Source organism: Myotis nattereri, assembly GCF_964212035.1.
Source record: "Myotis nattereri genome assembly, chromosome: 4".
Classification (NCBI taxonomy): domain Eukaryota; kingdom Metazoa; phylum Chordata; class Mammalia; order Chiroptera; family Vespertilionidae; genus Myotis; species Myotis nattereri.
In genome coordinates this window covers 82,549,635-82,576,784 of record NC_138079.1, presented here as the reverse complement: position 1 = coordinate 82,576,784, position 27,150 = coordinate 82,549,635, and the positions used below count along the sequence as shown (strand labels likewise).

The 27,150-nt window shown below is 44.7% G+C and overlaps 1 protein-coding gene across 3 annotated transcripts; it reads left to right on the top strand.

Annotated features, from left to right (window-relative positions):
• The first annotated feature begins 242 nt into the window (after positions 1 to 242).
• On the top strand, positions 243 to 24,144 carry BCL7B (BAF chromatin remodeling complex subunit BCL7B). Of its 3 annotated transcripts, none has more exons than XM_081090436.1 (6): positions 243 to 486; positions 3,495 to 3,570; positions 15,832 to 15,928; positions 18,065 to 18,235; positions 19,288 to 19,367; positions 19,633 to 20,650. In XM_081090436.1, exons 1-6 carry the CDS (start codon positions 395 to 397, stop codon positions 19,723 to 19,725), a joined length of 609 nt encoding a protein of 202 aa, XP_080946562.1. In that variant the 5' UTR covers positions 243 to 394; the 3' UTR covers positions 19,726 to 20,650. The 3 variants fall into 3 exon arrangements, with proteins under 3 accessions (XP_080946562.1, XP_080946561.1, XP_080946563.1); XM_081090435.1 differs by lacking the exon at positions 19,633 to 20,650 and adding an exon at positions 23,532 to 24,144 and having other exon boundaries at positions 273 to 486; XM_081090437.1 differs by having other exon boundaries at positions 284 to 569.
• The last annotated feature ends 3,006 nt before the right edge of the window (positions 24,145 to 27,150 follow it).

The following is a 27,150-nucleotide window of genomic DNA, read 5'->3' as shown; positions in this document are numbered from 1 at the left end:
TAATGGCAGCAACCGTGGCTTGAGAACGAGACGCCGACTTCCAAATCCTCTGGGAAAGTCCCAGAGATTCCACTGGCAGCGCCTCGCACCTCGCCCTGTCCAGGGCACCTGCTGCCCGCGGCACATGTTGCCCGCTCACCGCGCACTTCCGTCCCGGCTGAGGGGTCTTCCGGGGCACCCAGGGGTCCTGGCCGCCAGCAGCGGGGTGCGCAGGCGCGCTGAGGCTTGCAGCCCCAAGGGGCGGGCGAGTGCGCGCGCTTCCCCGCGCACGCGCGCACGGAGGGGGCGACGGCCGCGGTGACGCTGCTGCGGCGGGCGGGTGGCGGCGCGTGAAGCGCGCGATTCCCCGCGTCTTGGGAGCAGTGCCCCGGCTCTCGCCACCCCCGCCGCCGCCATGTCGGGCAGGTCAGTCAGGGCCGAGACCCGCAGCCGGGCCAAGGACGACATCAAGAAGGTGATGGCTGCCATCGAGAAAGTGCGGAAATGGTGAGGGGCCGAGGCCGGGGCCGAGGGTGCTGGCGGGGTTCGCCGGTCCAGGCCCAGAGGAGCACCAGACCGGCAGGCGGGGTGTGAGTCCACCGACTGGCGCTGGAGTGGGGGGAAGGGGGGAGCCGGAGAAGGCGGGAGGAGAGTGCCGCTCGCGTCGGCGTGAGTTCAGAGGGCGCGCCAGCCCTGTCCAATTAGCGGCTCGACCGGCTCGTGGCCACACCTACCTGTCAGTAGGCGGTGTGTCGCCAGAGGAGATGCCGGCTTCCGGTCGCTTTGGTCTGGAAGATGTTGCTCCTCTCACCAATCCTGGTGCGGTTTTGACTCCGCGGATGCCCGCGTCTGTAGGCTTTTGCTTTGTGAACTGTCCCATATGTTAACCAACAATCTGAGTATCCCGTCCGCCAGACTGAGCACTCTAAGTTTGGTGAGAGGTACTTGGTACCTACCTAGCACGGGAGCAAACTTGGTGTGGAAATCAAAACTCTCTCCCCTAATACCAGACGCACTCTGAACTGTGTAGGCATTTTCTCTCAGTGCCCTGGGAGCTGTGGGTAGAGGAGTCGAGACCTGCTCCTCGTTTAGAAACGGCTCATGTACTGTTCTTTGCAGATGCTGGTTGACTGCCTATTTTGTATCAAGAACGCCGATGTATTACCACATTAAAGTTTCACAGCCAACTGCTTGTGCCAACTTTTAAAAAAATATTTTGAAAGTATTACATAGGTCCTCCTTACCCGCCTTAACCTCTTCCAGCCCGCTCCCGTCCTTTCCCAGGCCCTCGCCACCCCATTGTCTGTGTCCACGGGTTATGCACACAAGTTCATTGGTTGATCTCTTCCCACTCACCCTCTGCTGCCTTCCCTTTGAGGTTCAACAGTCTGTTCATGCTTCTGTATCTCTGGGACATAGTTTCCCCCCCCCCCCCCCATCAGTTTATTTGGTTCATTAGATTCCACATATGAGTATCATGTGACACTTATCTTTCTCTGATTTATGTCACCTTCTTGAGTGCTTTTCTCTAGTTGATGATTATTAATAACTTTAAAGCCCTGGTAGGTGTTAACTCCCTCCAGGAAGCCTTACCAAAGCCCTCCTGTCTTTCACTCTCCACCCCTTTTAGGGGCTTCTTACCTCGTGTTTGCTCATTTCCCCGCAAGATCAAGTTCCTTATTCTTCTATATCCAAAGGCTTCGGGTATAGTTGGGACCCATTATAAACATTGGTTAATCAATCATGATTTTTCCCCTCCAAATGTAATTCTGGGTTTTTGTGTGTGAAATCTAAGAGTTGCCACACCTTTCTTTCTCTTCCGGCATTCTCTGCCCCCACTAGTAGCCTAAGCCAGCTGACATCCTCTCTCCCCCAGCCTCCCTGTGATCTCCCTGTTTCAGCTTGCTCAGTCCTTGGTCCATTGCTCACATTTCACTCAGCGTGATAATATTTTTCTCAAGTGCAGATCTCATCAGAGTACTCCCCTGCTAAGAAAATAATGCTTCAGTGACCTCTTCTTGCTTATGAGACCAAACCTGGTCCTGCCTGCCTCACCTGCCGGGCTCAAACTGCCCTCTTTTTCCAGATGCTGGCCATCTTTCAATTAGAGCCGCACTACTATTCCAGCTGCCCGGCATCCTTCCTCAGGCTTACATCCCCTTTGCCTAGTTAACTCCTAGCTCAGCTCAAAAGTTGGTTCCTCAAGGACACCTTTCAAGACCCCAATCTAGATCAGATCCCCCTCATAAAACTTTCCACAATTGTATTGGATTAAACCATAAGACATTTCCTATATTTGATTTTTAACCTACAAAAGTGGCAATTTGATATGGTTAACCTAATGATTAAGTGACTGATAATGAAATGAGTTGTTTGATGTCTGTTTCTAACTGGAGTGCAGGCTCTGTGAGGGTAGGGACTATGCATATTGTTCCTTTTGTGCCTAGGGCCTAGCACAAGGTCTTGTATATTAAATATTTGTTAAATAAATGAGGAAATGGAGTGTCTTGTCCAGGAATTAACTTCCAATATTCTAAGTCTTTAATTCTTTCTTTCTGTTATATCACAGTCTCTTTTTTATGTTCCTGTGATGTTATTTGCTGAATAACATCCTCAATAGCAAAAGTAACAACAGTTTTTGCTTTTTTTATGTTATCAGATGTGGACTTGAAACTTTCAGAAGTAATTTCAGCATACACACACCCCTTACTCCCCCACCCTCACCCCCACCCCCCGCTTGTCCACAATTTTCTGCCATTTTCAAGAATGTCACTTGCCTTTCTCTAGGTATGTGCCTGGGAAAAGATTAAGCTTCTCATATGTTTAAGGCTTATCTCAAAAGTTACTTTTTCTGGAAAATAAAACCTTAAAGCAGTTCTTCCATGGCTTGGCCTTCACCTCTTCCAGAAACCAGTGTAAGGCTTTATTCTGTTAGCTGGAAGCATCCTGGCCTGTGATTATTTTTAAATGAAGTTTGTGTTTCAACCCAGAGTTCCACAGGAGTCATCGAAGTTCTCCGATCCATGGGATATCCTAGTCTTACTCTGTCTTTCAGCCTTCTCATCCTTGCCACCTTCAGTCTTTTCCTTATCTTTTTCACTCCTATGAGCTCCCCAGGTAGGAACTATATTTTATACATCCTTTATATCCTGGAGGGCCTTATAAGTATCTGTGAAATTGAATTATTTTTTGAAAAGAAAAAGATGCTAGATAGATACCTGAGTTTGGAAATCTGCTGGTACTCTATATTGGTTAGTATGTTAGGGGGAAAAAGGCTTTGGTATTCTGTACATGAGGAAAAATGACAAGTAGAGAGTTCAGAGCCAAAGGAATTTGACAGAAGTTTTTCTGAAAGGGATGATTTTGCACTGAAAGTTAAGGTAATTTGACGGAAAGGAAGTTAGAAAGCATTAAAGATTGAAGGAATGATTTGCTGAGAAGTAGGAAAGCCCAAGTTATGAACAGAAAATCTATTTTATTGTTTTATCAGTCCTAAGAAGTATTTTTTCTTTTAGGGAGAAAAAATGGGTTACTGTGGGTGACACATCACTTAGGATATTTAAGTGGGTTCCTGTGACCGACAACAAGGAGGTAAGTGTGGAAGAAAATCCCAACAAAAAAAGGTACTGTTTTCTTTCTTTGATTACCTCTTAATGATAAAGGAGTTTATTTCCCCAGAATTGAGTTGGAAATATGTAAAGACATCCTCTGTCATTGGCCCACACAGAGCCTCCCTTTATATTTTCCATTTATTCCCTTTCCTTAACCCATTCCCCCTTTCCAGGGCTTGGTGAACTATAGCCCATCCTGCTGTGAGTGTCAGTGTAGCCTTATTGGAATTCAGCTATGCCCATTGGTTTCCTTCTGCTTTTGAGTTATAATGGTAGAGTTGAATAGTTGCCATAAGACCTAATGGTCTGCAAAGTCTAAAATATTTATTATCTGGCCCTTTAAGAAAAAGGTTGCTGACTCCTGTTTTTATCGAGTTAGCTATTCACTGCAGTGTATTTTTATATGTTTTATATGTATATATGCCTTTCTAATTCCTCTTCCATGGGTTTATCTGGACATCTGTGTATTCTTGAAAAACACATAGCATTGTTTCATGTTGGTGTTTTTAAATGTTTACATCTAAATGTAGCATTGGGCTATAAACCTCCATTCTTCTTTGTTCAGCCTTGTTTTTGAGAACTCTCCATGTTTCTATAATTGTAAATACAGTTACTACCTTTGACCCTTGTACTGTATTCTTTTATATAGTGTTCACATTCATGTACACATTTCCTGGGTAATAAAACACCCAGATTGTCTCCAACTCTTTTCCCCTAATTGTTTTTGAAAAATCTCAAATCTAAAACAGACATAAAAGTAAGTGAAACAGCCTTAACCGGTTTGGCTCAGTGGATAGAGCATCAGCCTGTGGACTCAAGGGTCCCAGGTTTGATTCCGGTCAAGGGCATGTACCTTGGTTGCGGGCACATCCCCAGTAGGGAGTGTGCAGGAGGCAGCTGATCGATGTTTCTCTCTCATCGATGTTTCTAACTATCTATCCCTCTCCCTTCCTCTCTGTAAAAAATCGATAAAATATATTAAAAAAAAGTAAGTGAATCATAAATGCACAATATTCTATATATACTAGAGCAGTCATGGTGAACCTTTAGAGCTTGGCATGTCAGCATTTTGAAAAACCCTAACTTAACTCTGGTGCCGTGTCACATAGAAATTTTTTGATATTTGCAACCTTAGTAAAACAAAGACTTATATTTTTGATATTTATTTTATATATTTAAATGCCATTTAATAAAGAAAAATCAACCAAAAAAATGAGTTCACGTGTCACCTCTGACACGCGTTGTCAGGTTCGCCATCACTGTACTAAGGCTTGGTGCACAGATTCGTGCACTGTGTGTGTGTGGGGGGGGGGGGGGTGGGCGTGGACTGCGGGGATTAGCCTGCTGTGGGAGCGCCGCTCATCCCAGTCAGCTGAGTGGCGCTCCCCCTGTGGGAGTGCACTGACCACCAGGGGGCAGCTCTTGCATTGAGCATCTGCCCCCTGGTGATCAGTGCGTGTCATAGTGACTGGTCAACCGGTCATTCCACCAGTCGGTTGCTGGGCTTTTATATATATAGATAAAAGCTAAGCGACTGGAACGACTGGAACGACCCGTTGCTATGACATGCACTGTGGCTAGCCAACCAGCCCGATCGAGGGCGGGTTGGCTGGCCAACCTCCTGCAGCCCCTTCCCCTGGCCAGACCCCACCCATGCACGAATTCGTGCACCAGTTCTCTAGTAATGAATAAATACAGTAGGTCCTCTTGTTATGTCAGACATCCGTTCCTATGGCATGACATAATGTGATTTTCGCCGTAAGTCGGAGCAAAAGCACCTATGTCACTCACGTGGAGCACATACACAGCAGTAATGAAGTGAAACAGTAAAAAAAATTTAAAAGAAAGGTAACAATTCTTGACCTTTACTTCTGGTAAATAAATAATGAAAAACATAAAGCACATATGTACATATGTAGAAATGACAGAACTTTTTTTTTTTTTATAAATAAATGGGAGATGGCAACATAACCACGAAACGACATATGTCGAGTTCGACGTAACCCGAGGACTGTCTGTATAAAGCTGATACTCTTGTCAAAACAACCCAGGTCAGCCCTAGCCTTCTATTGGCTACCTCTGCTTTCCATTGGCTACCTCTTGTGGCTACCTCTATTTCTATTGGCTCAGTGGATAGAGCATCGGCCTATGGACTAAAAGGTCCCGGGTTCAATTCCGGTCAAGGGCATGTACCTTGGTTGCGGGCACATCCCCAGTAGGGGGTGTGTAGGAGGCAGCTGATCCATGTTTCTCTCTCATCAATGTTTGTAACTCTCTATCCCTCTCCCTTCCTCTCTGTAAAAAATCAATAAAATATATTTTTTAAAAAAACAAAAAAAACCAGTATTGTTAGATTTATATGTAAAGTTATCTCATCTTGGTTTTAATTTGATGACAAATTGTGTCATTACTAATGACACTGAGCATCTTAACTATGTTTATTAGCCTTTTGGGTTTCCTCTTTTAGGAAGTGCATATTTAAGTGTATTTGCCTCTGGTCTTTTTCTTATGACTTGTAATTGTCTGTGTTCTGGTCACAAATTCTTTAAATTATATACTACCCATACCATTTCCCATTCCATGGCTTGTCTTTGCACTGTCTTTATGCTGCCTGAGTAAAAAAAAAAAACTTTTTAATTTTAACATAGACAACACAATTAAGATTTTTCTTGAATGTCTTAAGAAATCTCTTTTCAAAGAGAAACTTCAGAACTAGTGTGGTGGTTCTGATCCAAGAGTCCCTAAGGACCTAGCTTCTTCTAATCTTTTAGTTTCTTTAAAAAATCATTTTAGCCGTAACTGGTTTGGCTCAGTGGATAGAGTGTCGGCCTACGAACTGAAAGGTCCCAGGTTCGATTCCGGTCAAGGGCACATGCCTGGGTTGTGGGCTTGATCCCCCAGTGGGGGACTTGCAGGAGGCAGCCGATCAATGATTCTCTCATTGTGGATGTTTTTCTCTCTCTCCCTCTTTCTTCCTCTCTGAAATTAATAAAAATATATTTTAAAAAAATCATTTTAGCCCTAGCTGGTTTGGCTCAGTGGATGGAGCATCAGCCTACAGACTGAAGGGTCCCAGTTTCGATTCCGGTCAAGGGCATATGCCCGGGTTGTGCACTTGGTCCCCAGTAGGGGGGCGTGCAGGAGGCAGCCAATCAATGATTCTCTCTCATCATTGATGTTTCTATCTCTCTCTCCCTCTCCCTTCTTCTCTGAAATCAATAAAAATATATTTTAAAAAATTATTTTAGAGTCCTGGCTGGGTGGCTTAGTTGGTTGGAGTGTTGGTTCAGTGCACCAAAAGGTTGTGGGTTTGATTCCCAGTCAGGACACATACCTAGGTTTCAGGTTTGATCTCCAACCTGGGCGTGTATGAATGATATTTCTCTCTCTCTCTCTCTCTCTCTCTCTTTCTCTCTGCCTCTCTCCATCTCTCCCTTCTTCTCTCTCTAAGAAAAGCAAGGGAAACATATTCTTTGGTGAGGCTTAATAATAATAATAATTTTAGAGAGTAGTGACACTATTCATTTTACTCTTTTTAATTAATTGTAGTAAAATACACACACCATAAAATTTACCATATTATCATTTTTTTTGTGTTTAGTTCAGTACAGTAGCGTTACATATATTTACCTTGTTTTACAACCAATCTCCAGAACTTTTCACCTTGTAAAACTAAAACTTCATACCCATTAAACAGTTCCCCATTTCTCTGCTCCATTTTTGACCTTGTATTCCAAGGTTAAGCTTTAGCCATTCACTCAGCACATTCAGGTACCAGGCAGCAGGAGGAGTAGAAAGATGGCAAATGGTATTTTCGGGAGTTTAAGTAGTTTCCTTGAAGTTGCCCCAGGATATACTATAAGTGTTCATAATAGCTTGTGGTACATCTAGTGCCTGGGAAGACTGAGAAAATATGACCACCTAAAAATTCTATTAATATGCCCTGGCTGGTGTTGCTCAGTGGTTGGAGCATGGTCGTCGTCCACCCTCACCCCTCTCCCCCAGGTATGGTCAAGGGCACATACCTGAGTTGCATGTTTGGTTCTCAGTCCCAGTCAGGGTGTGTGCAGGAGGCAACTAGTCTATGTCCCTCTCTCTCTGTCTCTCCCTCTCCCCCTTCCTTCCTCCCTCCCACTTTTCTCTCTAAAAAAAAAAAGCAATGGAAAAAAATATCCTCAGGTGGGATTAACAACAACAAAAAAGTTCTATTAATATGGACGAGGATTTCTGCCATAATACACTTGCTTTTTTCCTCCTCTCTTTACCTTCTGGTGACTAAATTTTCTTCTGGTGATTTTAAGTTCTTTTTTCTATTGGCTACCTCTAACTTAAGACTTACTATGTTTCCCTGTAAAGTGTATCAGAATCTGTATTTTCCCTCTGAACCTGGTAATACCCACAACATTTTCCCCACCTATGGTCTCTGCCTCTCCCTCACTTCTATCCTTACCTTGTCCTTAGTTGTTTTTTTAAATATATAAATACCTTTTCTAAGGAAATATTTTTTAATTCTTTTTTTCTAAATATATTTTTATTGATTTTAGAGAGAAAGGGAGAGGGAGAGAGAGAGATAGAAATATCAATTGGCTGCTTCCTGCATGCCCCCTACCAGGGGATCGGATGGAGCCTGAAAGCTGGGCATGTGCCCTGACCAGGAATCAACTGTGACCTCGTGATTCATGGGCTGATGCTCAACTACTGAGGCATACTGGCTGGGCCCTTGTCCTTAGTTTTGACTGGAATTTTAGATTATACTAAAGGCCCGGTGCACGAAATTCTTGCAGGGGTGGGGGGTGTCCCTCAGCCCAGCCTGTGCCCTCGGGGGATGTCTGACTGCTTGTTTAGGCCTGATCCCCGCGTTGGACATCCCTCTTGAAATCCAGGATGCTGCATGCACCAATGACCATACTTTTCATACAGGTGAAAGGCATCCTGCTGTTGTATGGGCAGCTACATTTTTTGCCCTGATTATAAAAAGTAGTACATAACATGATCCTTCTGCGGCAGTAGTACCATTTCCCCCATCTTATGGGTGGAAAAACTGAAGGAGAGAGAAGTTCAGTAATTGGCTTTGTCACACAGTTATAAGTGTCAGAATCAGGGCTGACCACAAAATGTGCAAGCCAGAGTGCATGCATGTCATCGCTGCATCATCCTGTTTTTTTCAGTGTTAAAGTAGCCTTGCCAGGTTTTAATTTTTAAATCTAAGAGGCTGTTCCCATATAGGGTAGGGTCCCTAGGCCTGGCCGGCGATCAGAGCCAATCGGTGGGGCGACTGGCAGGCAGGGCGATCGGGGTACCCCCGCTGGCACCCACCTTGGCTGATGGCCTGGCGCTGCCCACTGGCCAGTCCCGCGCCCCGATCACTGCCACCGCCTGTCGCCTCCCTGTCAGGGGGTAGGGGGCAGACACTCAATGCAGGAGCAGCTCCTGTGTTGAGCATCTGCCCCCAGGTGGTCAGTGCACATCATAGCGACCGGTTGTTCAGCTGTTCGGTTGATTTGCATATTAAGCTTTTATTATATAGGCTATTCAGTTCACATATTTCAGTTTTTGCAGATATTTCTTATTTTAGTCATTGCTTAATTAGCCAAAGTTAACATTACTAATTATTTACTAACCCTTTGCCACCTATTTTTATTTTTATTGATTTCAGAGAGGAAGGGAGAGCGAGATAGAAACATCAGTGATGAGAGAAAATCATTGATTGGCTGCCTCTTGCACGCCTCCCTACCTCGGGGATTGAGCCTGCAACCTGAGCATGTGCCCTTGAATGGAATCGAACCCGGGACCCTCCAGTCCGCAGGCCAATGCTCTATCCATGGAGCCAAACCAGCCAGGGTTTTTGCCACCTATTTATTATTATTATTATTATTATTTTTTTTGATATATTTTATTGATTTTTTTTTTTTTTTTTTTTTTTTTTTTTTTTTTTTTTTTTTTTTTTTTACAGAGAGGAAGGGAGAGGGATAGAGAGTTAGAAACATTGATGAGAGAGAAACATCGATCAGCCGCCTCCTGCACATCTCCTACTGGGGATGTGCCCGCAACCCAGGTACATGCCCTTGACCGGAATCGAACCTGGGACCTTTCAGTCCGCAGGCCGACGCTCTATCCACTGAGCCAAACCGGTTTCGGCCACCTATTTATTATTATTTTCTCCTAGATTCATTTCTCTTGCTGGAATCCATCCTTCAAAATTTTTTCACAGAGGGCTTTTGTAGAACTTTCTGAAAATAGCTTTTTATTCCTAAAAATATCTTTATTTTATTTTTATGTTTTGTTGATCATTTCATGTTTAATTGATATTTTTAGGAATAAAAAGAAAACATCTTTTTATTCCTGAAAATACCTTTATTTTACTTTCATGTTTAGTTGACCTCTATATGAAATTCTAGGTTCCAAATTATTTTATTTCAGCATTTTAAAATTATTACTCAGTTGTGCTTCTGGTGAGAAATCTGATGTCAGTCTGATTCTTGATTCTTTGTAGTTATCCTCTTGTATTTCTGGGAACTTTTAGAATTTCTTCTCTCTCTGATCTTCTAGGACTTCTATAAGAATATCCTGTAATGTTCACATCTAGCTTCTTTTTTTTTAAATTATTAAATCTTTATTGTTCAGATTATTACATTTGTTCCTCTTTTTTCCCCCCATAACTTCCCTCCACCCAGTTCCCACCCCACCCTCCGCCCTCACTTTCCACCCACTGTCCTCATCCATAGGTGTGCGATTTTTGTCTAGTCTCTTCCCGCATCCCCCACACCCCTTTCCCCACCAAGAATAGTCAGTCCATTCCCTTTCTATGCCCCTGATTCGATTATAATCACCCGTTCATTCTGTTCATCAGATTATTTATTCACTTGATTTTCAGATTCACATGTTGATAGATGTGTATTTGTTGTTCATAATTTGTATCTTTACCTTTTTTCTTCTTCTTCCTCTTCTTAAAGGATACCTTTCAGCATTTCATATAATACTGGTTTGGTGGTGATGAAGTCCTTTAGCTTTTTCTTAATCTGTGAAGCTCTTTATGTGACCTTCAATTCTGAACGATAGCTTTGCTGGATAAAGTAATCTTGGTTGTAGGTTCTTGGCATTCATCACTTTGAATATTCTTGCTACTCCCTTCTGGCCTGCAAAGTTTCTGTTGAGAAGTCAGCTGACAGTCATATGGGTACCCCCTTGTAGGTAACTGACTTTCTTTCTCTTGCTGCTTTTAAGATTCTCTCTTTGTCTTTTGCTCTTGGCATTTTAATGATGATGTGTCTTGGTGTGGTCCTCTTTGGATTCCTTTTGTTTGGGGTTCTCTGCGCTTCCTGGACTTGTAAGTCTATTTCTTTCACCAGGTAGGGGAAGTTTTCTGTTATTATTTCTTCAAATAGGTTTTCAATATCTTGCTCTCTCTCTTCTTCTGGCACCCCTATAATTCGGATGTTGGTACGCTTGAAGCTGTCCCAGAGGCTCCTTACACTGTCTTGGTATTTTTGGATTCTTTTTTCATTTTGCTTTTCCGGTTGGGTGTTTTTTGCTTCTTCGTATTTCAAATCATTGACTTGATTCTTGCGATTCTCTAGTCTGCTGTTGGGAGTCTGTGTAATATTCTTTATTTCAGTCATTGTATGCTTAATTTCTAGTTGGTCCTTTATCATAACCTCGAGGGTCTGACTAGATTTCTTGAAGATCTCACTACATTTATTGGCGGTCTCACCAGTCTTTTTGAGGTTTTTAACTAAATTTATCGGCGGCTTCTAGCAAGTTCTTGAAACACCTTAAAAGTGTGGTTTTGAACTCTATACCCAGCAGTTTGCTTTCCTCCATTTCTGTCATTTGTGTCCTGTTTCTTTGTCTCCGCATTTTTTATGCTTCCCTGTGTTGATAAAGTGGTTTTCTGTGCTAAGTGACCTCTAGGGCCCAGTGGTTCAGCCTCCCCAATTACCTAAGGAAGACACTCTTGGTGCACCCCCTGTGGTCTTTGTGCACAGTCTGGTTGTAGTTAAGCCTTGATTGTTGTAGGTAAAACTGGGAGGGATTGACCTCCAGGCCAATTGGCTGTGAGAATCAGCTGTGTCTACAGTGGGAGAAATTCTGTCCTGGATCTCTAGGGAGGTGCTAATCTAGCCTCTGCCTGAGGCTATCCAGCAAACGCCTCTGTGCAAGGCTTGGGCGGGGCGGGTCCCACGGGATCAACAAGGCGGGCAGAGTGAGCAGTTATGGCTGCTCTCAGTCCTGCCTTCAGAGGACCTGCTTCTCAGTGTCCCAGCAATTGCTGCAAGTACCTCCGAGAGAAAGCTGCCTTCGAGTTCCGACCGATGCCAGACAGTCCCGCTTCTCCCGTATGAGTCTGGGTCCTCAGAGACTCGCCCAGAACTGGAGCTCAGAGCCTGAGACTCCCTCCCGATTGAAAAAAGACAACCTCGCCCTCAGCCGCCAGCCCACTCCAAGTGCACCTTTGTACCTTAGTATTTTACTTCCGCACTGCACCTCCTCTGAGTCTCGGTATGCTTTTCTCTTTCCTTCTAGTTGTAGAATTTCCACTCAGCCAGCCTTCCTGTGGTTCTGGGTGATGTCCATTCCGTCTTTTTGTTGTATTTTTGAAGTGGTTGTGCGAGGCAGCAAACTCCGGTGTTTACCTATGCCACCATCTAGTTTTCTCCACATCTAGCTTCTTTATTTCTGAACTTTTCTCTCATTTATTTCATCTCGCTATTCTTTCCTCATTTCCCTATTTTCACTTCTCAACCCAGTTTTTACTCATTAATCCTTTCTTAAACTATATCTATTTCTGCTACCAAACTCATTTACTTTTTATTTTGAACAATTATACCAATTTCCTGTATTGATTCTTCTTCAAAACAACTTTTCAGTGTCATCCTTATCTATGTGAGCAGACTCACTATGTGTTTTATTTAAATTATTCTATGCCATTGCCATTCTGGTATAGCTTGTTCAGTTTATTGTCTTTCATGGTGCTTGTTATCCTCCAATATCTGGTTAGTGTTTTCTGTACACTTACCTTTTATTCCCTTGGGACTCTACTTTGCCTTGGCTAAAATAATGTTCAACTGAGGGAGTATATAAGCCTAAACTCTGGTTTCCCTCCTCTAAATGAATTTAAGGGATGGAGTTCCCTCTGCCATCTTCCCCTGCCTCCCAGGGAACTCCCTAGTACCATTCTTCCATGTGCTACCTTAATATAGGAGCAACCATCCTCCCTTGTCATTGCCAAGCCCAAGGTAAATGTTAGGAGGGCTATGGAGCCACTCTTTATTCTTCATACATCCCTGGCACCTGTGAGGCCATTACTGCTAGAATCAACCCCTCCACCCCCACTCCCACCCCCAACTCTTCCCATTTAAGTCCCTGGTCTTTTCCTATTCAAATTCCCTCTGGGACTCAGCTCCCTTTGTCTCTCTTGAGGGCTTCTTGGAGTGTTTGTGTTGCTTTCTGAGCTGGGCCCAGAGGTCCATCGGTTTATCTGCCCTCTAGTGATTCATGGTGGTGTGCCATCTTCTAAGGTACTAGCATAGACCTGTTAGATTAGGAAAAATGGAAAATGATGATCAAATTGGTAAAGAAAAAATTACGAAGGATACAGGGAGTGGGACACTCACTGCTGATGGGAGAGTTAATTGGCACAAACTTTACAGGTCAAGTTGATCATAAGAGCTTTCAGTGCTGGATGTGTTAATTAATTAGACTGTTGAAATCCTTTCACAAATGTATATACAGTGTGTCCCAAAAAAATGTGTACACACTTTAACAGCTGATAGCTCAGTTTTGAATGTAAAATTTACTTTACTAAACACTTCCTTGCCGAAACCGGTTTGGCTCAGTGGATAGAGCGTCGGCCTGCAGACTGAAAGGTCCCAGGTTCGATTCCGGTCAAGGGTATGTACCTGGGTTGCGGGCATATCCCCAGTAGGAGATGTGCAGGAGGCAGCTGATCGATGTTTCTCTCTCATTGATGTTTCTAACTCTCTATCTCTCTCCCTTCCTCTCTGTAAAAAATCAATAAAATATATTTTTAAAAAAACACTGCCTTTATAATTATTCAAAGTGTGTGTGTGTATATTTTTTTTTGGGGGGGGGACACCCTATATGTATATCAAGTCACCATTATGTACACTTTAAATATCTTACAGTTTTATTTGTCATGTATAACTGACTCAGTAAAACAGAAGGGGTAAAAAGTTTTAAATATTTATTCCTTAAATATGCAAGTTTTATCTCTAGGAATTTATGCTCAGGAGATAATCATATGTGTATAAAATATGCTTAAATATACCTAATGATAAAGCCAAACGTTCAGCATTACTGCATTGTTTATAGTGTTTCAAATTGCAAGCAAAATAAAGATCTTAATGTAGCTTGGCTAGTGTGGTTGAGTGGTTGAGCATGGACCCATGAACCAAGAGGTCACTGGTTCAATTCCTAATCGATGTTTCTCTCTTATCAATGTTTCTCTCCCTTTCCCTTCCTCTCTAAAAATCCATGAAAACATATACATGTATATAAAAAGAGAACTTATTGTACAGAATTCATTAAATAAGTTAAGTTATTGTGCACCTGTATTTTGTAAATCTTTGTAACCATTATAAAAAAGATGTAGCCGGGCCGGCATGGCTCAGCGGTTGAGCCTTGACCTATGAACCAGGCAGTTACAGTTCAATTCCCGGTCAGGGTATATGCCCCAGTGTAGGGTGTGCAGGAGGCAGCTGATCAATGATTCCCTCTCATCATTGATGTTTCTATCTCTCCTTCTCTGAAATCAATAAAAATATATAAAAATGAATAAATAAGGATGAAAAAAGATGTAGAAGATTACTCAGTTGCATAGAGAAATGTTTAATGCAGTGAATGAGGAAGGGAAAGTAAGTTATATGACCCATTTTCACACAAATATATGTGTAGGTTGTCTCTGGTTTTCGTTTTTTTTTTCTGTACTTCCAGAATTCCCTATAGTGAAGTATGTATTTTACATGAACACAGAATCATTAAAATGATGATAAAATAGAGATCAGGAAAAAATGATAAAGCCAAATGTTGGCATGGGTGCTGTGAAACTAGTACCCTTTCAGAGAGTAGTGGGGTACAGTGTATTTCAAGGAAATTAATATGATTATATTTTCTGATCCAGAAGGAATATTTTTGTGTGAATTTTATCTCAATAAAATAATCCAGGGAAAAATGAAAGTTTAGCATTGTGGTTTTATTTCTAGTAGCAATAAACACAATCCTAAATAAGTTAAAGCTAAATGTCTAATAGTTGAGAAGTTATTAAGTGAATTATGGTATATGGAATATTATGCAGCTATTAAAAACATGTTTATGTAGCTTATGTAGTAAAATGGTCAAGTGTAATTACACTAAAATTATGTCTGTGTAGGAAAAAATGAAGGGAAGGACATGCATAAATTGTACAGTTGATTTACTGCAGAGATAGGATTAAGAGTTATGAACAAAAAATTGTATTAGTAGTACAATGCATGTATAATAAAGAGACATGATGAACAGTATGAATTAGTGAATTTGAAATTACCAGATTTAAACTTTGGGCTGTTGGGATGCTGTCATTTGCAAGTTTCCTTTCCTGTGGGCTTGTTTGTTGCAGGCTAGTTCATCTTCCCACTGTGGTTCCCTAACATGTGTAGCCTACATCCTGCTTGAAGGGAATGATGTTATAGGTAAAGATTGAAGTAGAGTGAACATTTTGAATGGATGGGTTTTTTGGTCAGGAATAGAGCTAGCAGGGGCCCCTTTGTCCCGTAACTTCTTACATTACATATAAATGACTCCTTCCTTTTTCCAGTCAGAGGTCCATTCTTCTTTCACTTACTTTTTTTTCCTGCTGTGCTACTAAAATAGGAATCTTTTTCGAAATTAATATTTTGTGCTTCTCACCCATCCTCATGAGGAAGGGCTGGATCGAACATTCTGATCAGGGCAGAAAGCAGAAGAGTACCACAGGGAAATCTAGTAGAAGTATATGTGTCTATCTTTTACTTTTGATTCATGATATTAGCGCTGGAAGGGTCCATTTTACAGATACAGACACTGAGACTTGCGAACACCTTGTCCAGGATTCCATTATGCCTCGGGCCCTGGATTCTCAAAACCACTGTCATTATTCCTGTTCAGTCCTAATCCAGACCTCTGTGGTGTCTCAAAAAGCACCCTTCTCTATCTCTGCAAGTCTCCTGGTTGGCTCTGTCATATCCCTCTTTTTTTCCTTTTCTAGAAAGAAAAGTCAAAATCGAATGGTTCAGCAGCCCGGGAACCTAATGGCTTTCCCTCTGATGCCTCAGCCAATTCCTCTCTCCTTCTTGAATTCCAGGGTGAGTTGCATCCATATGTCTTCCTTGCAGGAAAATGAAAATTTAGATGAACCCATTAATAATAAGAATAGTTCTATGTATAATTTCAGTGCCTACTGTTTTGCTGGTATCTTGCTAGGCACTATACATAAATCTTCCCTTTTATACTTCACAGTAACCCTGCAAGATAGATGATAGTATCCTTATTTTCCATTTAAGGAAACAGGCTCAGAGAGGTGAAGTTACATATATAAAGTAACATAACTAGTAAGTGACAAACCACATTAATTCCTGGTTTTCTGGATCAGAAGCTCTTTTCTTTAGACAGTATACTTTATGATAGTACCTGAGAGTGGGCCACCCAAAGCTAGGGCATCTACCTATCCCCTGTTGGCACAAGGTCTGCTTCTTAAATCAATCTTCAGTGAAGGTCCTGCCTGTGTCAGGACCGCATTCATGATGTGACCTCTTACACCTACGTGGCAGTTACTGTTTGTGAAGCACTTTCACTTCAGTTTCTCATTTTTATCCTGACATCAGCCTGTGATATAAACCAGGCAGTTACCCTCATCCCTAGTTAAGGAAATGATGTTTGGAGAAAAAAAGTGTTCGCCTAAGTTCAAAAGTGACAAAGCTTTATTCTTACTTTTTTTCTTTCTTTTATTTATTTTTTTTAGAGCTTTATTTTTATAATAAAATGCAACTTCCATTTTAGCATAGAAGATCGTGGTCTTCGTAGAAGTAAAGACTAGAAAGGACTTACAATTTTCTCTTCAAAACTAGTCTGGGAGCATGCAGGTATCCCCTGCCAACCTTTCCCCCCACCCTCTGTCCCCACCCCAGGGTCAGTGTGATATATGAAGGAATACAAGAAAAAGGTTTTTTAGTTATGTGTGGGGTATTCAATAACTGTAGAACTCTAGGAGACATATATGAGGCTTCCCTTTCTCAGTCTGACCACCATTTCATCCTTTTCATTCAGTAAACATTTAATGAACTCCTACTGTATGCGAGGTACTATGCACAAGAAATTCAAGGACCAATAAGCCACAGAGCCTATCTGCACAGAGTATAATGGAAGGAAACTGGTGTGTAAAATAGTAAACTCAGGTGTGCACAGGACACTACAGGAGCATAAAAGAGAAGGTGGTCATTTTTACTCAACAGAGCTTGGGCAATGTGGAGGACATTATGCTTGAGCTCAATGTTGGCCTGTATAGGGGCTTTCCAGAAAGGCTAGAAAGAATAAGAAAGACACCTGTGCAGGAAGTAGCTCTTTGCTTAGGGTCCAGCTTGGTGTGGACTAACAACAGGGAGTGAGACTGGAGATGAGAAAGGACTTTGTATGTTATGATAGGGCCATCTTCTCCCTGTCCAGAGAAGCACTGGGATTTGAATTTTATTGTTTTGGCAGCAGGCAACCATTGAAGGGTTTAGAAATATCATGCTGGCAGAGGTGTGAAGTACAGTGGGAGTACATGGTACTGAAGGAAGGGCAGTTAGGTGGCTTTTGCTGGAGGCTAGGCCTGAACTAAGCCACCAGGAGAGGAAGGAATGAACACAACTCCCGTGTTTTTTAACTATTTCTAACTTAGGTGGTGATTTCAAGCCTTCAGACAGCTTCCCAGGTGGGATTCCTTTGGTCCTTGAGGCTTCGGGTGGAACCTAGACCACTAAAGGATCTGAGCTGAATACTTCCAGACATAACCATCCTCCTCCTTCAGAGAGCCGAGAATGCCAGACAGATTTTATCATTTTCTACGTATCTTGTGTTGTGAGAAAGGTTGAGAGGCATACTGTCCATCTCTTCCACTGGACAATAAGAAAATACAGGGTCTAAGCTATAAATGGTGGATAATAATTAACTGTATCCTGATCTTCCTGAAATATACATGTTGCATAAATTTGAAAATTCTAGCTGCACCTGGTGCTTAGAATATGTTGTGAAATACGAAATGCTTAAGTTAATCAACTTAGACTCTGTTGATAATTTGCAGTGCATAGCAGCCCCATGAACCTCTGCCTTTGGTTCAGAGTGCATCTGCATCAGTGATCATTGTACCTGGTGTGTCTATGGCTGCCTAAGAAGACACCAGAGTTACTCTTGAGGAATAATTACCACCCTCAGCTGTTGCCTTTGTCATGTTTGGTTTTCAGATGAAAACAGCAACCAGAGTTCTGTGTCTGATGTCTATCAACTCAAGGTGGACAGCAGCACCAACTCAAGCCCCAGCCCCCAGCAGAGCGAGTCCCTGAGCCCAGCACACACCTCTGACTTCCGCACAGATGACTCCCAGCCCCCTACTCTGGGCCAGGAGATCCTTGAGGGTAAGTCAGGACGAGCATCTTGGAGGGGCCTTGCCTCTTGCTGTTGATGTTTCTCTTCTTTGGAGTAAGTGGATAGAGAAAATGCCACAGAGTCTGGCAGTCTCAAGCTATTTGTTAACAGTTTGGGCTACTCTGGAGAATGGTTGTATTTTCCCCTTACAGAATGAAGGAAGAAAACAACACAAGTGAGCGCCAGGATCTGTGTGAGGCACTTTCAATATTTAACGCCTGGTATAATTCTCTCCCAAATCCTTGAAATAGATGCTATTATCTCCATTTTACAGATGAAAAAGTGGAGTCTTAGAAAGTTTTGCTTATCAAAGATCACATAGTTAGTAACTGGTAGCGTGGGTATCTCTAATTATATTCCTTCTCACTTCAGAGTTTATTCTCTTTGCATTATCTCCTGTGAATTTCTTCTTAAATATTGTTTCTATGTATGTTGATTCTTTTTAAAAAATATATGTTTTTATTGATTTCAGAGAGGAAGGGAGAGAGAGATAAGAAACATCAATGACGCCGAAACCGGTTTGGCTCAGTGGATGGAGTGTCGGCCTGCGGACTGAAGGGTCCTGGGTTCGATTCCGGTCAAGGGCATGTACCCGAGTTGCGGGCACATCCCCAGTGGGAGATGTGCAGGAGGCAGCTGATTGATGTTTCTCTCTCATCGATGTTTCTGACTATCTCTCTCCCTTCCTCTCTGTAAAAAATCAATAAAAATATGTTTAAAAAAAAAAAAAAGAAACATCAATGATGAGAGAGACTCATTGATCGGCTGCCTCCTGAATGCCCCCCACTAAGGATTGAGCCCACCACCCAGGCATGTGCCCTTGACTGGAATCGAACCCGGGACCCTTCAGTCCGTAGGCCAACGCTCTACCAAGTGAGCCAAACCAGCTAGAACTGTATGTTGATTCTTCAGCCAGTGTTGCCTCTTCACCATGACACCTCTAGATAGCCTTAGGAAAACTTCCCCAGCTTTAAGGCAGATTCTACAGGAGTCTCCTGCGTCAGGAGGCCTTGCCATTCTGCTGACCTTGTTGCTTTTACAGAGCCCTCCCTGCCTGCCTCAGAAGTGGCTGATGAACCTCCCACCCTCACGAAGGAAGAACCAGTTCCACTGGAGACACAGGTAAGGAGGCACTTTGGGTTTCCCAGTTTCTAAGAAAAAAGGAAGGACTTCATTGCTGTGAATTGCATATATTGTGTTGAATGTGCTATAGTATAGTAGAGTGGGGAAGCAGCAAGGAAAACTAGTGTCTCCAAGTTATAAGGTAGGGGAAAATGTTTGGTTATCTACGAGAAGATTGGCATTGGGCTTCTGGGTTGTAATTACGGGTGAGGAGGTTCTGGTTCAGACGGATGGCCCTATAATTCCATGTTCTGGCTGCTCCTAGATGGCCACGGAAGAGGAAGACTCAGGTGCCCCACCCCTGAAACGCGTCTGTGTGGACCAACCCGCAGCGCCGCAGACAGCCTCAGAAAGCTAGCACCATCCTGGCACCCTTCATCTCCTGGCCCCCTGCCTCTATTTATTGCATTCTGGTTCTGACTGTGCTGTGTTGCTGGGCTAAGGGCAAGCACTGGGGCCCAGAGCCTGCCCATAGGAGCCTTCTATTCTGGAAGGCTGACATAGGACTTGGGGTTATCGCATCATCTTCCCTCCCTGGCACCTATGTCTGCTTGTTCCTGAGAAGAGGATGCTCATGTCCTCTTTGTATCCCAAGTAGGCTGGAGTATCAGCCATCCCAAGGTTTATCTGTCACCGCCAGGTAGCAGTCTCTGCTCCAGAACCTCTGGACTGAGCTGCTGGCGCTTCTATAAGAAGAAAGAGATGTGGAAGGCACCCTTTAGAGAAGAGGGTGCCAAGAGTTACTTGAATTTGATGGCGACTGTAGATGTCTGGACTTTCCCTTAGGGCCAGGTGCCCTGTGGGCCGTTATTGGAGGATGCCTAGGTAGAGACTTTGGAGGGAAGGGGCTTTTCTCCACATGAGGGCAAAAAAGTCCATATAGATTTCTTGCTGCCCTGGCACCTCTGCCCATTTCTGAGGTCATCCTGCCTCTCATGGGCTCTCTAGCTGCTGACAATTCCCCCCCCACACATGCAGCTTTCTGTTCTTACCCGTACATTTCATTCCAGCATTCTCTGCCTCCTGCCACAGTCCCCAGCATTCATGCCACAAAACCCCAGAAAGAATTTGAAGTCTGACCACAGTACCCATCCCCCAGAGTACTCCTTCAGCTCAGACTTTCTAGAAAGATTCCCTTTCTTTAAAATCTGCATGTTTAATTGAACTTCGTGATTTTATTTTTTGTTTCATAAGAGTTTAAGAAATGGAAATGGGCAACAGTGAGTGAAGACATATTTTAGCACTGAATAGAATATTTTTAAAATTAAACTATTTGAAATATGCCTTGTTGGTATCTGAGTGCTTCATTCTTGAAGGTTGTGGGGGTGGGGCTGGGAGTATGGGTGGCTGAGTGCTTGTGAAGTCACTGTGGACTAGGCTCTGCCCATTGTCTTACTCCCAGAGGATGGCTGTGATGCCAATGATTGGTAGACTCCCTTTGAAGTTGTCGTGCAGTTGGAATTCTATGACTGTTCCTCTGTACACTGAATGCAACCAATTGTTTTCCACAGCTGCTTAGGAGGCATTCATGAGTTCTTTATTTCATTTATTATGGCAAAATACACATAAAATAACATTTATCATTTTGACCATTTTGAAGTATACAGTTCAGTGGTACTAAGTACATACACAATATTATGCAATCATCACTGCTCTCTACCTCCAAACTTTTATTACCTCAAACAAACCCCCATACCTATTAAGCAGTTGCTCCCCACTTGCCCCTTCCTGGAGGCCCTGACAATCACTAATCTATTTTCTGTCCATGAGTTCCTTCTTGATTCCAAAGGAAAACCAGAGTCATGGTTGAAAGAGTTCTACATTCTACATGTTAAAGAACTTTGTTTCAGTATTCCCTAAAGTGATTCACTTTTCTCAGGAGCTCCAAGTTTATGGGATGAGAGGACCAAATTCTGCTGCCCTGTTTTATCATCCCTAATTTGTTTTTTTTTTTTAAATTTTACATAACATGTACTATCAAGTTGTCAAATGCATGTCACAGATACTGCAATTGTATGTGGAACATAAAATAAGTATCCTATATAATAAAAGCCCAGCGACCGAACAGTAGAACGACCAGAATGACTGGTCAACCAGTTGCTATGACTGCTCGGCTGACAGGGATGAGCGGCTGCTCCGCTGGAGGCCAGTCCCCACAGGCCATGGGATCTAAGGGTTTCTATTCATAGCTTTAAGAATGGAATGAGATCATCAGCTTTTAAGTAGTTGAGGGAAAACACACACTGCTCCTTTTTCATTCTTTGTCCCACCTTCTTGCTAGAAAATGAACACCTGGCTCCCATGGCCCTGCCCCAAGCGCACTGGGCCAAGAGCTCACTGGCCCTTGGCTCGAGTGAGTCTGTGTAATGTTAACGTAAAAAACCACTGAGTCCTGTAAAGAATTTTATGAGTTTATTTAAGCCAAACTGTCGACAAATGCTAGGAAGCGGAACCTTAATGAATTGAGATAATGCTCTGGAGAATGGCATGTCACATCTATACAGACTGCAATCAAAGGAAGGGACGTAAGCGGGTTACATGAAATCGACTGGTGATAGACTAGAGAGGTGGGAGAAAGCAAAGCGGTGGGGAGGGGGGAACCCCTGGGATTGGATAAAAAGTAAAATGAGCCCTGACCGGTTTGGCTCAGTGGATAGAGCATCCGCCTGCGGACTGAAGGGTCCCAGGTTCGAATCCAGTCAAGGGCATGTACCTTGGTTGCAGGCACATCCCCAGTAGGGGGTGTGCAGGAGGCAGTGACTCTCTATCCCTCTCCCTTCCTCTGTAAAAAATCTATAAAATATATTAAAAAAAAAAAGTTAAATGACAGACATGTACTTAAGTGGGTCAGGAACAATTAACATGATAATAATGAAGGAATTTGTGGTATTTGTCCTGGGCCCAGGCACCTTAGGCTGTGCCCCAAGGGGTCCAGATAAGGGAAGTTACAAGTTACCCAGACATTTCAAGGGTATGTTGTTATAGATGCAAAAAGACAGATAGGCTCAGTTAAGGTAAAGGTTGACCTTGTCAGTGAAAACACCAGCCTAGGACGTTAACTACCCACCGTAACTGCTTCTAGTTAAAATTTAATTTCAGACCAAGACTGCCATGCAGGCCCTTCCCTGAGCTTGTCAGGTTAGCATGTGGCCCCTTTTGTCCACACTTCCAATGGCCTTTACACCTAGTGCCTCTGCCTGAGCATCTTAACTCAGCCTGTATCACTGACTGAGCACCCACCGTGTCCCAGGTGATGCCGGGGTGCTCACAGAGCAGCAGGGAGCCAGCTGCCTGTCCTATGGAGGGAGCGTGTGTTCCGCCAGGAGGAGAGGACGGGGGTGCGGGGGGGAAACATCCTTGGACAGACGTGAGGTGCAGCCATTAGAGGGCAGGGGCACCACGAAAACATGGGAATGAAGCCACATAGGGGCTCCGCGAGGGAAGGGCAAAGGGAGGCTCACTGAGGGAAACTGAATGGATGGAGGAGAGCCCGGCAGACACCTGGAGAAGGGCATTGGGCAGAGGGGACAGCCCATGTTGGGGCAGCAGGACAGGCAAGAGGCTGAATGGAAGGGGGTCGAGGGGCACGTCCTGTAGAGATGGAGGGCTGGTGAGAACCTGGCATCCCCTGAGTGCAGGGGGAGGGGCCAGGGCTGTAGGTGAGGACCCGCTGGGCTGATGCAGTGGGGACAGACCCTCTGGCTTGTGTCAGGAGCAGACTGAGGGGGAAGAGGAAGCAGGGAGACAGCAGGAGGCGACAGCACCCTCCCCAGGGCGATGCGGAGACAGTGGAAACTGGCAGCCCAGGCAGCAGCTTTTGGGTGTGCTGGAGGGAAGCCCGAGCATGAGGAACTGTGTGTGTATGTGTGTGTGTGTGTGATTTTGGGAGGGCGAGGGGTGGGCGGTGAGGAGGCCCCATGCTGGCCCTGGCCCCTGGGAAGACAGGGTCTCCGGCAGCTGCGGGGAGGGGGGGGTGGGTGGGGGAGGGAGTGTCAGATCCCGTCCGTTTTGAGGATCTAACAGACCTGGTTTCAAACCCAGACCTTAGTTTGAGCTCCACACGAGGCCCATGGAATGTTCACAACCAGCCTCCCACCGTGAAGTCCAGGCGGCGGGTCATCCCATCTCCCTGCCCTAATCCCTCCATGTCCCTCCCGCCCCCAGCTCTCTTCAGTGATGACACGTACTTACCGGAAACCAGCAAATCATTTCATTTTTGGTACAAAACCCAACAAAACAGAATGTACAGTATTATGGAAAGCAAACGTTGAAAACCAGGAAAATGAAGCCCCCTTGTGGACACACAGATCAGCTGTGCCCAGAACCCGGGTCACCCGTGACACAAGAGGGCTCAGGGTCCAATGCAAAGGGCTTGCCCAGGTGGTCCAACTCTAATCCCTGGCTCCAGTTTCCAGGACAGAGAGGATCCCGCACCACAGAACAGAACAGCGGAGACCAGCTCCAAGTCCCACGGCCTAAAGCAGTGATGGCGAACCTGACACGCGTGTCAGAGGTGACAAACTCATTTTTTTGGTTAATTTTTCTTTGTTAAATGACATTTAAATATATAAAATAAATATCAAAAATATAAATCTTTACCGAAACCGGTTTGGCTCAGTGGATAGAGCGTCGGCCTGTGGACTGAGAGGTCCCAGGTTTGATTCCGGTCAGGGGCATGTACCTGGGTTGCGGGCATATCCCCATCGATCAGGCAGCTGATCGATGTTTCTCTCTCATCGATGTTTCTAACTCTCTATCTCTCTCCCTTCCTCTCTGTAAAAAAATCAATAAAATATATTTTAAAAAAATATATAAATCTTTGTTTTACTATGGTTGCAAATATCAAAAAATTTCTATATGTGACACGGCACCAGAGTTAAGTTAGGGTTTTTCAAAATGCTGACATGCCGAGCTCAAAAGGTTTGCCATCACTGGCCTAAAGCAATGCTTGCGGTTCTTCCGGAGAAAGAAACGCTCCTGAGACGCTGGGACAGGGCGGTCAGCATCCAGATCGCTGCCTCTAACCCCCACCTGGGGTCTGTGGTGCTCCCTGCTCTTCCCTCCCTCCTCCTCCCATGTCCCCTCCCAGGTGAACCATGGATGGCCCTTCCCATCCTCTGCCCTCCTCAGCTCTGATGGCAGGTAGGGAAGGTGGGGGGTCATGCAGGGAATCTGAGGGCCTTGAGGAAATGCCACTTGAACAGCCAGAGACAGTGTCTGTCCATCCGCCTCCCTGGCTGAACCGCTTAACACAGAGGCCTCATGAATGTGTGTTTAGAACCGGTCCCCCTCCCTCTGGCTGTTTTGGGCAAGTTGGCCTCTGGAGTGTTAATTCTCTCTCCTTTAAAATGAGAACAAGAGCCCAGTGGGCATGGCTCAGTGGTTGAATGTCGACCTGTGATTCAGGAGGTCAAGGTTTGACTGCCTGGGTTGTGGTCTCGATCCCCAGTGTGGGGTGTGCAGGAGGCAGCTGATCCATGATTCTCTCATCATTGATGTATCTCTCTCTTCCTCTCTGAAATCAATGGAAGATATCCTATATAATAAAAGCCTAATATGCAAATTGTCACCTTGACCGGGAGTTCGACTGCTTGCTATGATGTGTGCTGACCACCAGGGGATGGCGTGGAACATGGCGGGCATCAGCGACGAGGCACGGGCAGCAGGCTGGGCTTCCAGGTGAGCCGGGCCGCAGCTGCTGGGACTGCAGGGGCCTGTCGGGCTCCCCGTAGGTTCATGCAGGAGCCGGTCTGTGAGGCTGGCCAGGAGAGAGTGCGCTGCCCACCCGGCTTCCGTGCAGCACCGCTGGGCAGCCCAGAGGCCCACGCTGCACACCGGCCCGTGGTGTCCGGCTGTGCTCACATCTCTGCATGGGGACTCAGGCACTGTGACTCAGGTGGAGGGGGCATGTGGGGACCCGGGGGCCCAGGTGCTGCCCAGGGCCCAGAGGTCAGCTGGGACCCGCCTTTCCAGGCCAGATGCTCATGCTTCAATCACCGGCCAGGCCTACCTAGGGACCGCACCCATGCACAAATTTTGTGCACCAGGCCTCTTGAGTTTTAATGTTTTTAAATGAAGTTATTGAAAGTATAATGACTAAGATAAAAAATGATGAGGCACATTTGGAAAAGAACCAAGTAGAGTTTCTATGAGAAACAATTATTGAAATCAAATGTCACAAAGGGTAAGAGAGAGAAAGCTGCCGAAACCGGTTTGGCTCAGTGGATAGAGCGTCGGCCTGCGGACTCAAGGGTCCCAGGTTCGATTCCGGTCAGGGGCATGTGCCTGGGTTGCGGGCACATCCCCAGTGGGAGATATGCAGGAGGCAGCTGACCGATGTTTCTCTCTCGTTGATGTTTCTAGCTCTCTATCTCTCTCCCTTCCTCTCTGTAAAAAATCAATAAAATATATATATAAAAAAAAAAAAAAAAAGAGAGAGAAAGCTAACAAAGGGACGTAGCTGACATTCGTGGTTACATCATGATCAGGTGCTAGGACTGGGGACAGGAGGCTGGGAATCCCATCCCTCATGACAGCCGTGGGCAAACTACGGCCCGCGGGCCGGATCTGGCCCGTTCGGCTGTTCTATTCGGCCCACGGAGCCGAAAGAGCGGAGGGTTCTCTTGCTCTCCCCTCCGCTCCTTCACCAGCAGCAGTGTTAACATGTATTAGTTCACACAAACACTCGATCCATGCTTTTTTTCCGTCCCTCCGGTCCAGTTTAAGAACCCATTGTGGCCCTCGAGTCAAAAAGTTTGCCCACCCCTGCGAGTCTAACCACTGGGAAACACTGGCCACGGCCTCTTTTCCTTTTTGCTGAGTATTATTACAGGCTCGTGGATTCCCTTTATATTCAACTAGTGAACCGGTGCATGGATTCGTGCACATTGAAAGGAAATTAATTAGGAGGTGGCCAGGGGGGCGGGACTGGGCCAGATGGGCTGGACATGCCCTGGAGCCAACCTCCCAGCGTCTGAGGAGTGAGCAGGGTCTCTCTGGCAAGTGGGGTCCCTTGGCCTGGCCTGTGGGGATCAGGCCGAAACCAGCTCTCCGACATCCCCAGAGGGGTCCCAGAGTGTAAGAGGGCACTCTGCAAGTGTGCAATAAACCAGATTCGGGCTGACAGTGCCCCGGCAACAACATAACCCACAGCCAAAGGTGGAATCGCGTGGCCACACGAGGAATCAGTCTCTGGTTTTCGGGTGCGTCACTCAAGAACCACTGCTGCCAAGTCAGTGCAGCTCGGCAGCTCCTATGTTGAGCGTCTGCCCCCTGGTGGTTCATGTGCATCACAGCGACTGGTCGGACAGTTAGCATAATATCTATATCTATATATCTATATCTATATCTTTATCTATATATGGGTGTGTATTATATTAAGTGCATTACTGTCATTTTTTCCCTTTTAATCCTCACCTGAGGATATTTTTCCATTGACTTTTAGCAAGAGTGGAAGAGAAAGGGAAAGACAGAGAAATATCAATGTCAGAGAAACACACTGAATGGTTGCCTACATGAGCCCTGACCAGGGCCTGGGATGGGGAGGAGCCTGCAACCGAGGTACGTGCCCTTTACTGGAATTGAACCCAGGACCCTTCGGTCTGCAGGCCAACACTCTATCCACTGAACCAAACTGGCTAGGGCTACTGTCATTTTTTTTAATGTTCAAATTGTCCCAGATTCAGCTTTTTGTGGCTCCTGTGTCCTGTTGACATGTTCCCATTAGTATTTGAGCAGTTCCTTACTTTTAGGAACAAGATATTCCTGACTCACCTTGAACATT